The sequence below is a fragment of the Podarcis raffonei genome, chromosome 8, assembly GCF_027172205.1.
Source record: "Podarcis raffonei isolate rPodRaf1 chromosome 8, rPodRaf1.pri, whole genome shotgun sequence".
NCBI classification, from domain to species: domain Eukaryota; kingdom Metazoa; phylum Chordata; class Lepidosauria; order Squamata; family Lacertidae; genus Podarcis; species Podarcis raffonei.
The window spans coordinates 62,399,300-62,420,548 of NC_070609.1; the positions used below are offsets into that span (position 1 = coordinate 62,399,300).

The 21,249-nt window shown below is 43.8% G+C and overlaps 1 protein-coding gene across 1 annotated transcript in view; it reads right to left on the reverse strand.

The window, feature by feature from the left end:
• The window catches only part of RHPN2 (rhophilin Rho GTPase binding protein 2), a 42,550-nt gene that overhangs the window by 8,349 nt on the left and 12,952 nt on the right, over nucleotides 1–21,249 (reverse strand). Inside the window, exons 3-10 of the mRNA XM_053400326.1 lie at nucleotides 18,981–19,109; nucleotides 16,375–16,450; nucleotides 13,067–13,144; nucleotides 12,294–12,418; nucleotides 11,661–11,827; nucleotides 6,007–6,194; nucleotides 2,885–3,041; nucleotides 538–657 (exon numbers count right to left, since the gene is read on the reverse strand). Coding sequence (XP_053256301.1) covers nucleotides 538–657; nucleotides 2,885–3,041; nucleotides 6,007–6,194; nucleotides 11,661–11,827; nucleotides 12,294–12,418; nucleotides 13,067–13,144; nucleotides 16,375–16,450; nucleotides 18,981–19,109 — 1,040 coding nt within the window. The remainder of the gene's footprint in view (nucleotides 1–537; nucleotides 658–2,884; nucleotides 3,042–6,006; nucleotides 6,195–11,660; nucleotides 11,828–12,293; nucleotides 12,419–13,066; nucleotides 13,145–16,374; nucleotides 16,451–18,980; nucleotides 19,110–21,249) is intronic.

A 21,249-nucleotide genomic window follows, 5' to 3' on the forward strand; every position in this document is an offset into this window, starting at 1 on the left:
CTGCTCTTTCTTCAGTCTCCAGATATATGGTTATGAATGCTGTCCAAGTTTTTGTTTATTTAATTTTTGCATCAACATCCCACCTTTCCTTCAAAAGGTTAGAAATCAATTAATTTCCAGTCAAATTCTTCTTTGTGCTCCTAGGTGGGTAACACTGCCCCTGGGGGATCTCAGTGCTTGAGGAAATGGGGGACACAGGTAACAATCCCTTTTGTGACTCACAAGTGGACATGAGGATCTGGCTAGCCGTGAGTGGCATAATCAGGTTCCTCTTCTGTCCCTCCACACCTTCAGTCATCAACCTCCCCACCGAAGGCAGCTGAGCCATGTGGACAAGTCTTACTGAGAACGGGTGGAGTGGCTGTATCAAATTGCCCCAGTTTGGGGAGGCATGAGAAGGTGGCTGGAGCAAAGATCAGAATCTGCCTGCACGTCTGGCTGTTCAATCCATGATTTTTGGTTCTAAACCAGGGTTAGTGAAAACCCTGGTTTGAGGCAATGTCTGGACTGAGCCAAGATAAGGAAGCTTGCCCTCACCAAGTTGTTTCCGCTGAACTCGGTCCCGCAAAACAGCCAAAGGGGTCAGTCCTTCCGGCATGTGGTCATACAGCTGGGAAAAAGCCTTTTCCTGTTGGTCTTCATCATCATTCTGGCGCACTAGAATGGTGTAAACAAATGCACATGAAAGAGAGGATAAATACAGGTTTACTTTCATTTCCGTCTGGTGGAGATGCCTCAAGGTCTGCTAAGTGAAGGTGTGGCCTGAAAACATGAACAACAATCTCTAAAACCTGTTTAAGTGGACTACTCTTTACATTATTTTGGATTCTTCATAGGCTCGTTTTGCTGACAGATGCCTGAATGTCATGGCATGCTCACCAAGGCTACTTTACTCAGAATGTTAAAAAAAAGCACACCTTCCGTCTTCAAACCTGTTTGCAAACATTAGCTAATTGCAGAATAACAAGGAAATAGAGGGCAGGGGAACTTGAGCTCTACCAAAGTGCAATTTTATTGTTTAAGATTTACTGCCATAAGTAGCAGATTTTTAGATCAAGTATGGAGAATGTTCCCAGCCAGAGGGCCACATTTCCCCTTGTCCAAAGGTCTGGGGGCCACATACCAGGTGGGGTATGGCAAGTATCAAACACACAAAGTTTACAGAGCACCATTTTTGAAATTAGACAGAGGAGAAGAAATGGCAGAGCACAAAAGGATAATTTCTCTGGCATAAGGTGCATATTAACATACACAAATAATATACTCTTCTTAAGCTGGACCATTAGGGTATCTTTTTACCCACCCTAAATAAATTGGTAGGTGGTACCACTGAATCATCACCAGCCAAGCTTAGCAACTGGCAGGTTTTTTAGTGATGTAATTTGCATACATGATATAATAATAGTTGTCTCCTTCTCAAGTCAGGCATGTGCTGGCTAAGTAATTCCTCCCATTTCTTTCATCAGGCTGTCCAAGACTGCATTAAGCAAGCATCTGGTTGGCCACCATGAGAATAAGACGCTGCACTTGATGGACCATTGGCCTGATCCAACAGGCTAGTGTTATCCTCTTAAGTTCTTAAACAGACAAGGAAACCAATTTTCCAGATGGGGAATGCCAAAGTTATTAAAAGGCTGTGTCCATGGTGTGTGTGTTTTTTTTGGGGGGGGTGTTTTTTCTGGACAAGGGTGATATGATCCTCAGACAACAACCCGACTTCATCCCTACCACACAGACATACATACATGCAGTTTGGAAGAATTAAAAAGAGGCTTTTATTTTGCTGATCAAAATATCCTACATTTCACCCATAAAAAAGGGACATTATTGCATTCAAATGCCTGCTGTAACCAAGTATAAGCACCTGTAACTAATTTTATTTCATTCATTTATTCATACATAAATACATGAATTTAATTCTCATCCAAATGCATAAGCATCATTCAGGTTAGCTACTAGCAGTTAAAAACTCAATCATAATAGCAAACGGATTCTTACTACAAAATGCGAGAGAGAGAGGCCCAGCATGCTGTGCTTCAAAGCAACTGATTCCCTGGCGAGGCAAAAGCCTAATAGAACAAAAAGCACTTTCACTAGCCAGCAGAAGATCATCAAATAAGCCTTGCGGGACAAGGTGTACCACAATATTGGCACAGTCGCTGAGAAGCCCCCGCCCTCTCTGTCTCTCTCCCCTTCCCAACACCCATGTCTCTGCCTTTGGTGGGAGACAAAGTAGAGCTTCCTCCTTGCTCAGAGAAACCATATTTTGTGCAGTGTGTCATAAAAAGACTAGTCTTCCCCACCCTGGTGACCTCCTGGTGTTTTTGACTACAACTCCCATCAGGCCCAGCCAGCATGGCCAGGGGTGATGTCAACTGTAGTCCAAAAGATCTGGAGGGCATCAGGCGTGGGAATGCTGGCTTAAGAGTGTCCAAGAAGTCCGCTGAGCTACCTCATAAGAACATAAGAGCCTGCTAGATCAAGACAATGGCCCATCTAGTGCAACATCCTGTTCCCACAGTGGCTGAACAGTTGTCTGTGGGAAACCAGCAAGCAGGATTCGAGCACAAGAGCAACACTCTCTTCTCCTGTGGTTTTCAACAACTGGTATTCAGAAGCATTGCTACCTCCAACTGTGGAGGCCGAGAACAGTCATCCTGGCTAGCAGCCAACAATAGCCTTCTCCTCCTCAATTAATTTGTCTAATCCTCTTTTAGAGCCATCCAAGTTGGTGGCCATCATTGCCTCCTATGGGAGCAAGTTCCATAGTTTAACACACACAAGTCTAACACCAGTTCCTCCCACGTTTCTTGGCTTGGGCCATTTGCTGAAACAAAGTACTGCGGGTAGGTAAAGAAGCGAATGAATATAAAACCTGACTTACGTTGGTGGTCACTCAAAATTGTTGCAACAAAATAATGTGCCAACGCTCTGAAATGGTCTGATTTGACTTGAGCCAGTTTTGACCAGGAATAAGGGATGTTCTCCTTGACTGGTGCTTGACTCATTGCTGTGTTAACAAGCATGTATGTTTCTCCAACCTGAAAACAAAAGCACAAAGTCCAACTCTGAGACATTTTCCTTGTCATTAAAAGCTCAGTCATCTGTGGGTAATGCCAACCATTGCGGATAGTCAATAGGGTGTGCACACCTAGGAGGATTTGTAGGCTGGAAAGGTAGAAATTAGGAAGGATTCAAAACAAAAACTGTGAACCATTGGTGTTTTCTCCACATGCACTCACCACGTGAGTGTGGAAGCTGAATGGCTGAAGCAAGAAGAGTGACTTTAAATGAAACAGGAAAAGCAACAGTCTAAGGCCTCCTCACTGGATTAAATCTGCTGTGGACCCTGAGAAGCACAAGCAGAGTTCCACTCAAGCTTTCTTGCCTTTTCTTTCCTGATGAGGTTTGGGAGACCCTCAAGAGCAATGTCTGAAGTTGTGTGCATGTACAGCAGCAGAAAGGAAATCCACAGGAATTGGTTAGTGCACCCCACCCCCTGGCCTAAGCAGAAATCCCTTCAGCTACTGCAGGAGCATCTCTGGATGTTGCCTGTTGGGACCAGGAAGGTCCCACCCAGCAATGCCTTAAGATCCAGGATGGCTTGGAAGTAACAGCCACTGTGGTACTATACAATCCACAATCCACTATTCTTTCTCTGAGTCAAAACTTTGCCTCTTGTCCTGCCTCCTTAAAACACCAGGTTTTGCACAGGAAGCTGCTTCATACCAGGTCCATCTGCCATGACTAATAACACCTCTTCAGGGTCTCTGGCAGAGGTCTTGCCCATTGTCTGATCTTTTAACTTTTGAGGGTGGGGAGGGGGGAACCCCAGGCCTGAGTGGAGTTGAAATGTGGCCCTCTGGGGCACTTTATCCAGCCTCTGGGGTTCTCCTTTGCTCACGCCCCCTTCACCAGCCCTGCTCTGCACCTTCCTCAAGTGCTTTTTCTTGGCTGGAAAGCACCCTGCAACTACAACAACGCCTTTTGTTTGCCTTAGATGAAGGGTGGACGTGTGTCTCTCTCTGTGTGTAGAAACCTCTGACTTTTGCAAAGCCTGTAATGTAGACAACCATACAAAGGGAAAAGTCACACCCCTTGTTCCACCCACTTTTGCCTCTGGCCCCGACCACCACTGACATGTGGCCCCCAGAAGGTTCCCCATGAGAGAATAAGACACTGAACTAGAGGACAGAGCCAGATACTTCTCCATGCAAAGCATGTGCTCTGTTACTGAACCCTGAACCCACACTGTCCACATTCTCTCATTACCAGCCAGGGAGATTAACCCTTAAAAAAAAAAAAGGAAACCAGTAGAAATTTATTTGTTTTCTAATGAATGTAAAATTTCACATTCTTAGTGTAATCTGGATTTTCTTGACTATGAAAAGGCACTGTCTGAGTCCTTTATACTGTGGAATATACTGTGTAGAAACTGTACCTTTAAAGCACATAAGCACCTTCCATCCCTTCAAACAATTCTGGGCACTGTAGTTTCCCTCTCACAGAGTTACAATTCTCCCAGCAACCCTTCACAAACTACAGTGCCCAGATTTCTTTGTGGGAAAGAAAGTGCTTTGAATGTGCTGCACTAATCTACCTGCTATAATGGGGGTAGCATAATTGGTAGGCAAATCTTTCAGTTTCCTTAATGAGAAGAACTGTTGGCAGATGGCTAATTTAATCAACGTGCACTTGTTTCTGAAGAGCTAGATTAAAATCTGGATTTAGGTCCTGTTTGCAACCATGCCACTGGAACTTAGCATTTGGCAAGCCAGAGTCTGCAGAGGCAGCTTTAAGTCATGTGCTCCATGACCTTCGCTGGCCGCTGCAAACTGAGGTACTTTATTTGCTCACCAGGTTATGCAGTTTGGTCATCAAATCCAATTTCTCTCAGGCGCAATTCATGCACTCCCTGGCAACCTTCCTCTGCCCGTTTGGAATTCTGAGCAGGAGCCTTCTTTTTCTGAGAATCCCAAGGTAGGCAGGGTGAGATTCCCAGCTGGAATGTGCATGCCCAACTCCCCCCACCCCCTGCTCTTTTAAAAGTTTGGCTGGCAGTAGAACAATTGTTTGCAAGTCAATTCCAGCAGTGGGAGAGATGGAAGGCAGGACCCATTCCACCAGTGCTGATGGACCCCATCAGACTCCTCCTGTCCTTGAACTGTCCCCATTCCAATTCCATTTCATTATAAGAAATAGTATAAAACTTTTAAAAATTGTGCCTGAGCTTGCCTTTTTCTCTTCCCTCCCCATTTCCTCTTCCTTCTGCTTCACATATTTTTTACATTGCAAGCCTGTGGGGAAGAACTGCCTTGTTTTTAATTGACTGTATGTAAGTTGCGGATGCGGATGGCGCCGTGGGTAGGACTTGCCGATCAGAAGGTCGGCGGTTCGGGGTGAGCTCCCATTGCTCGGTCCCTGCTCCTGCCAACCTAGCAGTTCAAAAGCATGTCAAAGTGCAAGTAGATAAGTAGGTACCGCACTGGCGGGAAGGTAAATGGTGTTTCCGTGCACTGCTCTGGCCACATGACCCGGAAGCTGTACGCTGGCTCCCTCGGCCAATAAAGCGAGATGAGCACCGCAACCCCAGAGTCGGCCACGACTGGAACTAACGGTCAGGGGTCCCTTTACCTTTACCTTTATGTAAGTTGCTCTGAGAGCAACTTTCCAGGAGAGTGGCTGTCTGCTTTGCGTGCTGGAGGCTCCGGTTTGGTTCCAGGGAGATCCAGATAGGGGACATTCCCAGCCCTATCTGCAACCCTGGAGAGCTGCTGCCAGCCAGTGTGGACAATACTGAGTTAGATGGACCAATGTTATGACTCTGTGTAAGGTTCTATGTGCATTTCTGTGTTTCCATTTTTTTTAAAAAAGTATTCCATTCAAATTGACATAAGATTATATGAAAGTTCTACAGTTACGATTCTACGATGGCTAGTTCAGACATGCCATAATCAAATAATAAAAACATGCCTATATGAACAGGACCTTCACCTTGTCACCTACCTTGGCCACTTCCTGGGCCATTTTCACAAGTGTGAAAAATTCATTTTGTATTCCGGGAAGGCAAATCTGCTCAAAGTCACATTCCTGAGCCTGAGCCAACATCATCTTGACCAGCACACTCAGCATGGCAGGGCTCATGTCGTAACTTGGAGTGTGAGTAAAAGTCTCTTTTAGGTAATTTAAAACTCCTGAAATGGGGAGGGGAGGGAACAAAAAAATGTTAGTAGTGATATGATGTTTATAAGATATCTTGATTACTGGCTAACAAAATACCAAGTTTAAATTAAAGCTGTAACAACAGCTACTTCGGCTCTGTGTGTGGCAGACACACTAAAGTATTCAGGTGTGGGGAACCTTTGGCCCTCCAGCTGTTGCTGAACTTCAACTCCCAGAGGCCCCAGCAAGCATGGCCAATGGCCAGGGGTGATGGGAGGTGTAGTTCAGCAACATCTGGAGGGCCAAAAGTTTCTCACACCTGCATTAGATATCCAAGCATTCAGTATGCATTATCTGAAGCAGGCCAGACTTTTATCTCCAACACAGGTATCTGACAAGTGGGTGGGGCTGCTTTTGCCCTTGCAGTTTTGAAATTAAAAGGCCCAGAGCAGCACGTGGGTGTCCTGTGGCTCACTGGCACTGACCTGGAGCCCCGAGTGCCTCTTGGAAGCCCTGGCAATCTACTGATTACTCAAAGGTTCAGGAAAGGGCAACAAAATGATCAAAAGGGTGGAGAGACTCCCTTATGAGGAAAGGTTACAGCATTTGGGGCTTTTTAGTTTAGAGAAAAGGCGAGATAAGAGGCGACATGATAGGAGTTTATAAAATTATGCACGGAGTGAAGAAAGTGGATAGAGAAAAAGTTTTCTCCCTCTCTCATGACACTAGAACTTGTGGACATCCCATGAAGCTGACAGGACAGATAAAAGAAAGGACTTATTCACGCCGCGCACAGTTCAACTAAGGAACTTGCTCCCACAGGAGCTGGTGATGGCCACTGAAGTGTAGGTAGGTTCCCACAAGGCAAGACACAGTGACAAAAGCAAGACCCTTTATTGAACTAACAGAACAGGGCAACAAGGGCAAAGCAACTGCTTGTATACATTTCTGAAGCCCTGGGCCACTCCCAATGTTGATTGGCTGTCTAAACTTCCAATCTGCGAATCATGACTAAGAGTTTAAGGGCCAATGGCAGAGGTCCAAATCCTGAAATGTTCTGTGGTTGGATATCATGTATCCAATCAGAAGACAGGAGCTCAGAATCCTTAGCCCAGACTCAAGCTCAGGCAAACACAGATCACCAATGAATACATAACAGCCACCAACTTTGATGGCTTTTAATAATAATAATAATAATAATAATAATAATAATAATAGTTGTTGTGCTGCTGCTGTTGTTGTTGTTGTTGTTGTTGTTGTTGTTGTTATTATTATTATTATTATTATTATTATTTTATTGAATTTATATACCGCCCTACACCTGGGGGTCTCAGGGCAGTTTAAAGATGCTTAGCCAAATTCAATGTCTACTAGCCATGATGGCTATGCTCCAACTCTAGAGACGGAGGCAGCAATGCTTCAGAATCCCAGTTGCCGGAAGCCACAGGAGAGGACGCGGCTCTTGGGCTCTTGCAAGCTTCCCATTGGGGCCAATGTGAGAACAGGATATTGGATTAGAAGGGCCATTGGCTTGATCCAGCAGGCAATTCTTATGTTCTTAGAGCACCACACATAGTTCTATGCACACCTCCTTTTGGCCCAACTCACTCTTTACTTGCTCCACCCCTAGCATCATATATGACATCAGTTGGGCAGGTGGGTAAGTCTTGGCCAAAACTGCCTCAAAGGCCAAATGCGGAGGCCTGGTGGACCTAATTAGGCTCATGGGCTGGAGATTCCCCAACACAGAGTTAAACTGTGTGCACACTATATGTTTAAAACACCTTCTTTCCCTCAAATAATTATGGGCACTGTAGTTTGGTACAGGTTTCTGTAACTCTGTGAGTACCCAAAATTATTTAAAGGGAAAAGATGCTTTGAATGTGCTTTAAAGGTACGGTATGCCCAAAGCCCCAAGAGTGCAGGACTACTACCAAGGAGACCCAGGTTCCAATCTTATTCTGCCACGCAGCTTGCTGTGTGATTTTGGGCCAATCTCCCACTCTCACTCTGGCCTACCTCACAAGGTTGTTGTGAGGATAAAAGAGTGGCAGTGAAGAGGAACCCTGCAAGTGGTACCTGAGTTCCTTGGAGGAAATGTGGGATAAGAAGAGTTTGGATTTGATATCCCGCTTTATCACTACCCTAAGGAGTCTCAAAGCGGCTAACATTCTCCTTTCCCTTCCTCCCCCACAACAAACACTCTGTGAGGTGAGAGAGGCTGAGAGACTTCAGAGAAGTGTGATTGGCCCAAGGTCACCCAGCAGCTGCATGTGGAGAAGCGGAGAATCGAACCTGGTTCACCAGATTACGAGTCTACAGCTCTTAACCACTACACCACACTTGGTGTAGTAAAAACAATTGACAGCAACACTGCAATGGCATGGCAGTTAGGAGAGGGACGAAAGAGAGCAGAGACATTTGAGGGTCTGAGGAGGAAGAGAAATCCCTTAGTAACTGAGCCAGGGCACTCCCTTGAGCAGAGTCTGGAGCCGAGCCAGAGCTCTGCCATAGCAGCAAGCAAGCCAAAATGAAGTTAGATGACAAACTATCCTTTTGGAAAATTAAAACAAACATTTACTGTAGTATAAGCACTAAAGTAATACTTGCATGCTGGTGCTGAAATCTAATCTCAAAAATGCACCTTACCCAACCAGTTTGTCAAGTTTCAGAAACAAGTTTTTAATTGCCCAATATGACAGAGAATGGAGCATTGCATTATTTGGTTCTGTGAATTCCCCCATCCCCCACTCAAGGGGGTTACTGACATTATGGCGGAGCTTTTGCTAGTTTTAAATTTCCTGCTTCCATTGTCATATGAAAAGCAGCCTTGGGTGGGGCAATATTTTATTAAAAGCTCCATTTCTAATACGTTTTGCCTTAAAAGTGGTTGAAAAATTCTGGGAGCAAAGGTTCTTTTCAACTTCTCACAGAAAAAGATGTCAGCTTTAGATAAAAAATTGCCAGACCCTCAATTTCTTAACAGATCCACAGACAAAAGTCCACAGCAGCTTGTCTTGGTTTAGTTCATCCTTACATCATAAGTACTTCAGCCGTGACCTTTTTTTTTTTTTTTTGGTCTCTTAAGTACATATATGTATGCACAGGGTTGTGTTTATAGACCAAAGCCATAGCAACAATCTTCCCTCTGTCCACAAAGAACTATGTGTACAGTTATGAATGATAACGCATTGTGCACAATGCTATGTGGTCACGCCCCATAGGTACAATGAAAAGCATTTTGCTGTAAAGGCAAACTGAAGCACATCTTTGAAGCAGACAGATTTAGGCTGGGTGCCCATCTGAGAATAATCTCAGCTGGGCCTGTGTGTAGTTTTGATTGTGTTCAAAGGTGGGGGAGGCAAAATCCTGCTCCAGCAGAAAAAAAACAGATTCTGTGCCGAGTACAAATTATGCAAATTAGACAAAGTGGGACCTGCAACAAAATGTTGCACTGTGTAGCTTGCAGCTGCTGTTCAGAGATTTAGCCATTCCAATTCACTCCATTCCTCCCCCTGCCAACCAGCCAGCATTCCATGACCACAGATAACACTTAGTCCTTGTTGGGCTGTACTTAGAGGCGTTGGTCACTCCCCTCCCCCCAAAAAACCCACAACTTTTTTGGACTTCTGAAAATCTTGGCTTTCTCCCAAGTCTTCTGATATTTCCCTCTTGTGCACAGATGGTACAATTTTGGAAAATTGTCTTTCCAGGCTTAGCTAGGTCACAGCCCCTCGCCTTGGGAGGAAGGGCTACCAACCGCTTTGGGTCTTTTTTCTTCCACCATGTGAACCCAAACAGTACAGATGTCTAAGCAGGATGCTTGAAGCTTAGACCACATGGCTTTAGCAAGCCATCTTTGTATTTCTATGCAAGTAATATAGAAAGTCTTATCATTTTGCAAGATAAACTGCCTGTCTTTTCTTGCTGCTGTATATAAAAGCACATGAATCTGACCCTTGAATAATTTGTAAGTAAACCATTTTTAACTTACCAAATGTATGGTCTCACTAAGAGAAGTGGGTAACTTTGGAAGCAACTTAGAAGGGAATATTTTAAAGGTCTAACAGCCTAAATTTCTACCCTTCTTTTGCTGTGATTTTAAAAACTCTGCTGGGACTCTCTCACCAAAGAGTACTTGTCCCAAACCTGGATCTGGGCATCCAGGGAATACTCCTTGTATTTCTCCATATTCTATTTTTCCCTTTGACTAAACCAAATTAAAACCAGCAAAAGTAAACCTTAGGGCACAGAAAATGCCCTCAGTCTCCTGTGACCACCACTGCAAGGAAATACAAACCAAGGTATGTGCTGGGACCCCTGAAACGACTCACCCATCAGAGATTGGTGGGCACAATACAGGAAGCCATTGCACTTAGGGTGGGAATAATTTAAAGTGTGGATCATTGGAGACACAGGAAGCTGTCTTACACCAAATCAGACCCTTGGTCTCTCCAGCTAAGTACTACAGTGACTGGCAGTAGCTCCCTATGGTTTTAGCCAGGAGACTTTCCTAGCCCTACCTGAAGATGCTGCCAGGGACTGAACCTAGGACCTTCTGCATGCAAAACAAGGGCTCTGCCACCAAGCCACAGACAGCCCTTCCTTTGGAGTATAAGCTGCAATAAATTATATACCAGCCAGTGCAATGCCTACCTTAGGGAAGGAGAGGAGAAAGACTTATGAGACTTAAAAAGCTGTTAATAATGGACCACAGTCTAAGGCCTTGAAACTACAGCTCATTAATTGTTAACCATAATATTCACTTTGGGTTGCATCCAAAGTTAGAAAGGAAACCCACGAAAATGGCTGAGTATAACTAACTAACACTGTCACTTCAATTCAATGGGTATACTCCTGAATAAAACTTAGGCTGCAGGCACACCACACGTTTAAAGCGTGCGCACACATGCGCACACAGACAAAATACTGGGAATTGTCGTTTACCCCTCACAGAGCTATGATTCCTAGGGTTTGGGGGGGGCAGGGGTTATCAATATATGCTGTGTATGTAGCTTAAATCGGATACAACCCTTAGTCTCAACTAAATGAGTTACTTGGGCAGTTTCATATTTAATGGGACTAAACTCGAAAAGTGAATCTTTTAATTATTACTGTTTTAAGCGTGTGCCCCCTCATGCTAAAAACCTGTTTAATCCTGGGTTTCTTTAGAGGGCAAATACGTTGAAATTAAATGAAGGCTGTGTACACACTATATCTTGTAAGGTACATTTGAAGCACATTCTTTCCCTCAAAGAATTCTGGGCACTGTCATTGGTTAAGGACTGTTAAGGACATTGGTTAAGGACTGGGAGGATGAACTACAGTGCCCAGAAATCTCTATGGGAAAGAACACGCTTTGGATGTGCCTGAAAGGTACAGTGTGTACACACAGGCTCATGTGAAACGTGTAAGGCTCTGTGCATGCAAAAGAGAAGCAACTGGATCAAGCAACTATCCAAAGCTGTTTGGAGAACCAACATACAACTCTTCCCTACCTGCTGCTTTCTGAAAGGCTTCAATGGCCTTTTGAAGCCCAGCCTGCGTCTGCTGATGGCACCTTGTGCCAATCTGGGTGTAGAGGGCTCCGATGTTGAACAGAATACTAGCTTTTTCCAGCAACAGGTTCTTCTGGCAGACGGGAACACCAGTGAAAGAGTCATACCTTCAGCAAAAACAGAAACAAAACTTAATATGTATGTAATTAAGAAGGGTGGTGTGGTGGTGGTGAGGGGATTAGGACAAAGAATAGACAATTTTAAGACCCACTCCCAACCCTCTTAGCTGCAGTTAAGCATCTGACAAGCATTACATTTGCACCAGCTCATTGATGGGCTCTTCTTTACTTTGACTAAGAGTCAACAATGCTCATAATCCAGGGCACGTAACACACATTAATTGCTGAGCTTTGTCAACTAGAAAGCACATTTCTTCTTGCTCTCTTAAAAGCAGCACACCCCTTCCTTGCAACGCTTGACTGGATCACTAAGAGCTTTTTTGGCCAAATGGGAGGCTTTGCATTTTGCCTCCAGAAACACAGGGCTGCAATCCGCCAGGTCAAATTTCAAACCCACTATGCAAAGCTGTGCTCCCAATGCACCAACACGAACAACATTCTAAATGGAACTTACCAGGTAAATAAAATCCCCAGGTGTCTGCTTGGCGAAAAAAATCTATTCTCTACAAAGCCGAGCTGAACAAAATAGCTCATCAACATCTCAACTCCCGATTCATCTCTGCTGGGGGTACGGCAGGCCTTAGAATACAAAACATACATTCACCATGGTATGTCATCAACATGTGCCATGTAAATGGATTTTACATCATCACATTAGTACAGAGTTCTGAACACATTTTCATAGGCCACAGCTCACTTGGTCATGCCCAAAGTGGCTTCTTAAATGACTGGGAGTACACTTACAAAAATGAGGTCAAAATGAAGGAAAATGAAAACAAAGCATGGCTACACTGTTAGGCAGTGCACAAATGAACACAAGATCCAGGCAGTGGGGGTATCCAAATTCCAATTATGCACTAGTAATAAACTAATGGATAGCATGCAAACACCTAAAATATGGCAATTACTTTTTGGGAGTGAGCTCATTTCTCCCGGCATCTAGAGAATCATAGAGGTGGAAGGGACCCCAAGGATCATCTAGTCCAGCCCCTGCAATGCAGGAATTACAGCTACTATGTCCATAGTTTATACAGGTACAGGGTTTTTTTGGGGAGAGTCTAATTCAAGTTCATATGTGGCCAATGTTTCTTTGGGGAGATGCCTAGGGCCAGTCTTGCATCTAAATCATTTTTTTTTTTAAGTTCTCATCTACAGTTGTTTTGTTTTTGTTTTTTTAAAAAACCACACCTAAAATCCAAGTCCATTTTCTAAATAGACTTAACTTACTTGTCTTAAGTCCATAAGATCAGCAATTTCATTTTCATATTCAGAACCTTCTTCACTGTAGTGTTCCAGAATAAAGTCCTGGAAATGGTAAAGGAGACATGGTACAGTTCAAATCCTGAATTTCTTCACCATGGCTGCGCAAGTATTTTTAAAAACTTTGACAATGCTATCAATAAGTAATGAAGAACTCACCTAATCATGTAGCCCTGAACTGACATGTGCATTTGCCAAAAAGGAACTAACCTTAAGCAAGTAGAGTCCTTGACTCTGTATGAAGCCTAAATCCTCACCTAATTTTTAGAAAAGCTCCAAGCCTTGAGGGCTGGTTTATAACACTGAAGCTTGGCCATTGAATGAGATTTGTTTAGCATCTCTTAGTAAAGACAACCTTCATCCCCACATCACATTCTAAGAGACAAAACACCCAGAGAAGCTCATGTCACACACACACTCTGAAAATTGAAATTGCTGCTTAAAGGCTATGACCACCACTATGCAAAAGATGACCCAGTTTCCAGTTTTGTATTTGTCAATGACAATTAGAAGTATGTGAAGTATGTGACTAGACAGTATGCACACCTGGGGTGGAGGAAGTGGACCGAGAATTTTTCTCTCTCTTCTGTCACACTAGAATTTTGAGTCATCCAGCAAAATCAACACCACAAAATTAATTAGCAGAACTGACTGCCACAAGGCATGATGATGTCTGCTAGCTTTGCCTGAACACAGGAATGATCAAACTGAATGGAACGAGGGGGCACATACAAATCCGGTTCCCCTCTCCAGTATAGAACCTTCACATTTAAAAACAGTCTACCCTTGAATAGCAGTTGCTGAGGAGCAACATCAGGACTGTGTTTTGACCTTGATGACCTGCTTGTTGGCTTTCCAGATGCATGTGGATGATCAATATGATGGTCTGATCTAGCAAGACTCTTCTTACACTCTTGGGTATTCTTGAAATTGCTTCACGTCCACTTTGCTCCTCTGAGATTAAAAGGCTGACTATTCACAACCAGCCAGGTTAAAAGGGAGCAAACTCAACTTCAAACCTTAGAAATGTTTGCTGGGAAGATCAGTCTGTTGCCTAATTCTGACATTTCTTTGCCCTCTGGCAAAGACAGGGTTTCCTGCACACACATCTGTTTCATAATCCCTTTCAGGGCACAAGAATACTATTGAGAATGGACTATGCATTTTAAAATGAAAGGGGGCAGGGGGTAAATTAGCAGAATAAACCTAGATGTGCACAGCATTGTGGGAGGGTGGGTTCATTTGGAGGGAGAGAGAATGGCCATGGAGAGGGGCGGAGAACCTGATTTCATTCATGGTGTAAATATTTGCCCAGCTCCCTAGTGCCCCAGACAGAATCTTGATAAATCTTTCTCTGTCTCTCTTTCCTGTTTCAAAAGGGGGCTTGTTTATGTGATTCATTTACTGCACAGAAGCAGCAACAGCACTTGAAACAAAGTCTATTAAAAGTCACAACTGCCTGCCTGAGCCAAAGCCTGCTCTCCATTCAGATTTATTTGGAGATTTCTCTGGTGGTTTACTCGTACCAAGAAAATTTAAAACCAGAGCTCTTAAGTCTTGTGTGTGTTTGGCTCATAAGAAGGCATATGGGAATTACTTTGGGCAGACGGAATTTTTATACCACCAATTCAGTGGAGCAAGGCAATACACACACATAAAAGCAGATCAGGAGATCAGTCTAGGAAAGAGAACCATAAAACCTCACAACGATCTTGCAGTAAAGCCAGTAAAACCTGTCTACCACTTGCTAAAAACTACAGGCCAACAAACCAGCCTTGGTCAACTCAGAACTCTGGGGCCCTTATCTAGGTTATTACACTGCAGGGCTACTAATGGCCTCCAACATGTTACACTCCCATAGTCCCTTCATTCCTACCTTTGCATGATCTTGGCAAACAGGCTTCTGCCAAGAAGTCTTCCATTAAATGTCACCCAAACCAACAAGTTAAGGGCTTTGAAACAAGTCAGGATATTAAGGCTACTTTAAACCATAGCTTAGCACCCTGGCTCATCCCAAAGCTGTTAACTACAATTTTGGACACAATGGGTTGTAACCAATGAAGTTCTACTTAAAGTAAACCTACTGGGCACTAGCACAATGAGAGTCCTCCTCCTGTGTGTGCCTTCCCCTGATCTGCTCCAGAGAGTCAGGGGAAGCCCCAGAACAGATTTACAGAGGACATACAGGGGGGAGAGAGGGGTAGATTTCTCCATTGTGCATGGAGAAATCCTTTCACTAATGAAACAATCTGCCTAATGCTACACTGATAGCAACCCATTGAAATTAATGGACCCATGTTAGTATTGTGCAAATAACATTGGATATCACCCAGTGGCAAACTCTAGTTCATGGATGATGTCTGGGTTTGCCGGATCATGCAATGGAACTGTTTGTGCAGCCAAAAGGGTTTTCTATAATTCAGCTTAATGAAGCAAAATAGGATTGTCTGAATATGACCATTGACCCAAGTCGTGTTCCCCATGCTGCTTTGATTTACTCTGCAACAGCCAGTCTTGAGCCGTTTTAAAAACCAAGGAAGGGGTTTGTTCTTTCACGTAAATATATCTTCAAATAGCACAAGTGCCTACAATCTGTTATCAGCTGAGTAAAATGAGCCTCCCCAGTCTGGGGACTGGCAGGCTGTGCATTATGTGGTGTATTAATGCTCATGCATGTGGACTTGCACATCTCTGCAGGAAAGAAAATCCAGCATCTCACAGTAACATTTGATAAGGGTAGGAAAGGCTCCTATGGGCAAAAATGGGCAAAACATCTCTCCATATTCCTAAAGAAATGGCTCTTCGCTAGTGCCTCCACTGCAATCTCTGAACACAGTGGGACTAGCACAGTAGAAGAACCACAAAGAAGTGTGCAATTTTAATGTTATGACAGCATGAATGAGACATTATTGTTTTTCTCAAAAGACAAGGTAATGCCTGGCCCATATTTGTAATCTGCTCTTGGAATTTAAAGCATGCGACTTTTTTTTCATTCTCTTAACCATAAGAGCTAGAAATAATCTAGGTGGAAGTGATAAATTTACAAGATTTTTCTTAACAATGAAACCCTGAGATTCACTGTCGAATCAAGGTTTTTATTGTGAACCTAAACCAACTTTTGTGGCTTGTAAATCTCTCTTGAAACATTTCCCTGGGGAGAAAATTAAGTCATAATGAGAATTTGAATCTGTCTTATCACCCCAACATCTGCAGTGTATACTTTTTCCTGCTGGTGTAAAATATTGCTATTAAAAGTTGCTTAGTAGAAACGCTACCTTCAAAGGAACTGCGAAGTCAACTTCTTTGGTTTCTTTCAAGCCAAGTGGTATCAGAGGAATGCTAAAAGCCTCCCTGTGTTTAAAAAAAAAGAAGAAGATTAAGATCAAACTTCCCCTCCCCCAACTTTTCAAAAACCGCAAATTGATGTAGGAAAGTGGTTGTTCTGTGAACCTCTATATAGTACCCATAAGTGTAGACTAGCTTGTTTGACACCTACACCCCAATAGGCTCAATTGCATCATTTAAAAAGCAAGCAAACCAAAAAGTGGTTTGCAAACTCTTCCTTCTTCACCCTTGCAACAAACTGCTTCAGCGGTCAGTGATCCTTTCCATTTCAAAGAAGAGGAAGTGGAGATGAAAGTTGAAGTGACTTGCCCAAGGCTATGCAATGAGTTAAACATAGGCAGACATTCATAGGCAGACCTCTCTTAAGGTTGACCTCCTGGTTCAGGGGTCGCCTACCTTTTATGAGCCTGAGACCACACTTACAAAATGGGGGAACTGCTGTGGGCACCACCCACTCCATGCCACCAAGCACACATGCCACTCAGCCTATTCTAATGGTGAACAGAACACTTCTTTCAAAGCCTAGTTTCAGCAAGGAAAGGGGACCCGGCAGGCACCAAGTAAGGCCTCTATGGACACCCATGGGTGTATGTGTGTCACCAGTTCTGTTGTTGTCACCAACTCAGCTCCTGAATCCGATTGCGGGGGGTGGGGGGGCAGCGTTTCAAGGGAGGGTGAGCCAGCTAGAGACAGCACTGACACTGACAAGGGAGGAGGGCGACTCCATCATTCTGTGATGATTCCAACTGCAATCAAGCCAGCTCTGCCTGAGAGAAGGACTGTGAGGCAGGAGCTGCCATATTCTCCCAGTCTGGACATTGTTACCAGCTCCAATCCTGAATCTGATCTGGGAAGAGAGCTTCAGGGAGGGCGGGGGGCTGCTCTTTATCAAGAGATAAAGCCACTGGCTGGAGATTGCTTCTTCTGCCTCCCTTTCCTCATGGAGGAGAGGGCTCTTTGTGGCTACTATCCATGATGGCTATTGCTCTGCCTCCACAGTTGGAGGCAGGAAGGCTTCTGAATGCTGGTTGCTGGAAACCACAGAAGGGGAGATGGCTCTTGTGTTCAGGTCCTGCTTGCTGGTTTTCCACAGGCAACTGTTTGGCCACCATGGGAACAGGATGCTGAACTAGATGGGCCATTGGCCTGATCCAGCAGGCTCTCATGCTCTTATGTGTGCCATGGCTTTCTAGATTGTGAACCTGAGGACAGGAACCATCTTAACACTGTTTTTTGTAAGCCACTCAAACAGCCATTTTGGTTAAAGTATGGAGTACAAATGCTGCAAATACAATACAATACAATACAAATGTGTTGTTCAACTCTAGCGTAAGGAAGGGCTCCGTGAAAGAGGGTAGGCCTTCTTTTAAATACAACCCCTCAGCATTTTCACATTAAAAAAATGCAAAGTCCGCCAAAGTAGTTTAAGGCTCCCTTCCTCCCAGCCTTCTTTTTCCTCATCACTGATGGACAAATAAACAACCTGATGCAGAACGGGTTACAAAACCAGTCATTGTTATTCAGAGGCATACCACTCTCAGAGAAAAAAGAAAGGGAGGGGGGAACCACATGAAATCAAAACCAAATCCCTGGCATTAACCACGACATTAAAACGAACCCTTTGCTTGTTGATTTGAGGCATTCCCCTCTGATCCATCTTTATTAAGTTTGCCATGTTTGTGCACAAATTTCCATGGGCACCTGTGTTCCTGCCAGCTCTAAGATGAATGCAGGGTGGAATTCAATCTCTCATTGTGACCCTTTGAAATGCCAGCCTCATGGTGGGAGAAATAATAAACTTCTCAATTTTGACTGGCAGCACACACAACCTTTTGCAAAATGTCCCTTAAATCTATGCTAAAGTGTGGGCTGTTAAGATCAATCAAGCAAAGCAACAGCAGCAACAAAAGCATGGGGGGGTGCACAAGAGAGCTAAGGTATATTGTCTTTAAAAAGCAGGCTGGGATATTTGTTTCTGACAGTGCCGACGATGGGCTTGAAGTTTAAGAGAATTAAAATGTATACCCCTGAGAGGAATGAATATTTATTTATTTATTTATTTATTTATTTATTTATTTATTTATTTCGGTGAGAAAGAAATTATTAAATGAGAGGGACAAATAACTATGAAAAGGGAAAGAACAGCTAAGCCTGGCATTAAATGTTTCACTGCAAATCAGCGCCCCATTTTGCCTGCTGGCTTTGTGCAGCTTAATACCAAGAGGAGAAGTTAGTTCTGGCCTTCCCTGCCACTCCCCATTCAAGCCAGCTCTTCGAAGGCATTTCTGAGGATTAGGGATCAGAATTAATTGCTTTTAATACCTTTCCCAAGGAGGAAGGTAAATACCCGCTGTAATCTCCTCAGTCAACAGCCAGACCAAACTGAATATTTTCGCCTCTCTCCTGTGCACCTTTGTTCTCTGCATCCCCCCCCCCCCCCCGTCAGACAAATATTTGTTTTTGTGTGTGGTTTTTTCATTCACAGGTAGCATACTTGTCTGGGGAACAATACTACAATAGCTCCTCCCCCACTCACTCTGTGTTCTGGTAAACCTCAACAGAGATGTTGAGTCCTTCCAGCTCCTCCTTAAGGATCTGCAGGTCTGAGTTAACGAAGCTGAGTTCCAGTAGCACCTGCTCGCGCACCTTGTTGCTGGTTGTCGCCCTGCCAGGAAGAAAAAGGCACACACGAACGTCAGAACATCAGAAGAGCCAGCTGGATCAGGCCAGTGGCCCATAGAGTCCAGCATCCTGTTCTCAGAGAGGACAACCAGATGCCCCAAAAGGAAGCAGGACCCAGACACAAGAGCACTTTCCCCTCCTGCGGCTTCCTGCAGCTGGTATTCAAAAGCATTGCTGCATCCTATTGTGGAGGAAGTGTTTAGCCATTGTTGATAGCCTTAACCTCCCTCAATGAATGTGTCCAATCCTCTTTTAAAGCCATCTAGGCTGGTGACCATCATTGCCTCTCGTGGGAGCTAGTTACATAGTTTAACTATGCGCTGCACCTTTGAGAACGCTTTTGAGGACAGCCTCTTTATTGTATAATGGGCCTCACCGGCATTCTCGACATTTCTGAGATTTCCCCCTTAAGAACCGACATGAAAAAACCTCTGGTTTCAGAACTGATATGGCCCCCTGCCAAACGAAAAGAATGTGGAATGGCTTTCAAGACAATATTCGTAGCACAGATACTATTGTTATGACTGTTAAGCCGATGAAGACAAACAAAGCAATAGGCCGGCCTAACAATTCCACTGCAGTTTTGAATGGCAATGGTTTCTATTGACCCACAGCACTGTAGCCAAGGCCCACAAAAACAGTTGACAGGTCGCCAAGTGTTGGTGAGTGGCAGAGAGAACTTACAATTTATCCCTCACTTTTTCTTTTTTTTTAAAGCTGTCGCTTAGGGTTTGCCCAAGACATTTTGCTACCTGAGGTAAAAAGGTTGAGATAGTAGCCACCCACACAACTCTACCAGAACAGCTGTTGAACCCTGGTGACAGGACTGTATCCTTCGCTGAATGTGAGGGCAGCAGGCTAGAGTTTAGAGAGTACAGTACAGGGCAAGCCACACAGCACAAACAGCTTAGCCCTCCATCGGAATCAAATGGTCAGGGGCCCCCAGGAAGAGCAGCTCTCTGCTGTCCCTGCCCTCCCACCTGGGGCAGCTGCTTCATTCTCTAAAGGTAGGATGAAAGGTTTACTTCTTTCAAAATGGTGGCAGGCTGGGCTTTGTGCAGGGACACAGCATGGAACAGAGGAGTTGCTAGCAACAAAGGTTCCACACACACCTTACTTTAAAGCACATTTCACCCCTCAAATAATTCAAGGCATTGCAGTTTGTTAAGCATTGCTGCAAATTTAACTCTGTGAGGAGTAAGCTACAATGACCAGAATTCTTTGGGGGTGAATGTGCTTTGAATGTGCTTGAAAGGCATAGCATATACACAGCCAAATCTAGGCTTAATACGCCCAGCTAAAATCTGCAAACTCCTCACCTTCTCCATGCAGGACTAGCTCATATTTTTGCTATGGTTTCAGCTTCAAAACTCTGAACTAGATACCTTTTAATAAAAGGGAGTCATTTTAATAGCTACATTTTGTCCAGGCTTTTGATGGACTATGACAATGCTGCTTTTGCTGCTCGTGCGTAGTCAAAGCTTTCCAAGGTTGTCTGGGGAAAGGACTGTTTTGCATATTTTAAATTAATTGCATAGGTTTTTGTATGAATGTGTCAACATTATAATGTATTTTATGAATGCTTACATTAAAATGTGCTGCAAGTTCTTTGGAAATTGCTGAGTAACAAGCAACAAACAAGGCTAACAAACACCAACAGCAAATGCACAGCTTTCAGATGTCTGCTTGGATCCCAAGTTAACTTAAGAAAGTTTGGGGAAGGAATGTCTCCCCACCCCTCTTCTGTGCCACTTTGTTTGGGATGGTCCCTGTGCCTGATCCCACTTTGCTCAGCAAATGAGGGCCCCAAACCTCCAGTCAGGTTGCATGAAGAAGGAACGGACGAGAAACTTTCCTTCTGTAAACTTTCTTAAGTTACCTTATCTTAGAACCCAAGCCATTATATTTATGAAATGAATTGTTTGAAATATTGAAATCATAGTGTGTATTGAGCTATCCTAGCTGCTCCCTATTGCAGAAAAATATTTTTATTCAATGAATTATTATGGCATCAAAAGATAGTTATGAAATTATCTATTATTGTGTTTGTTAGAAATGCTGACGTTGTATCTGTTTAAGATTGCTTTTTCATTATTTCTGTTATGCAGTTTGGAGTAAACATC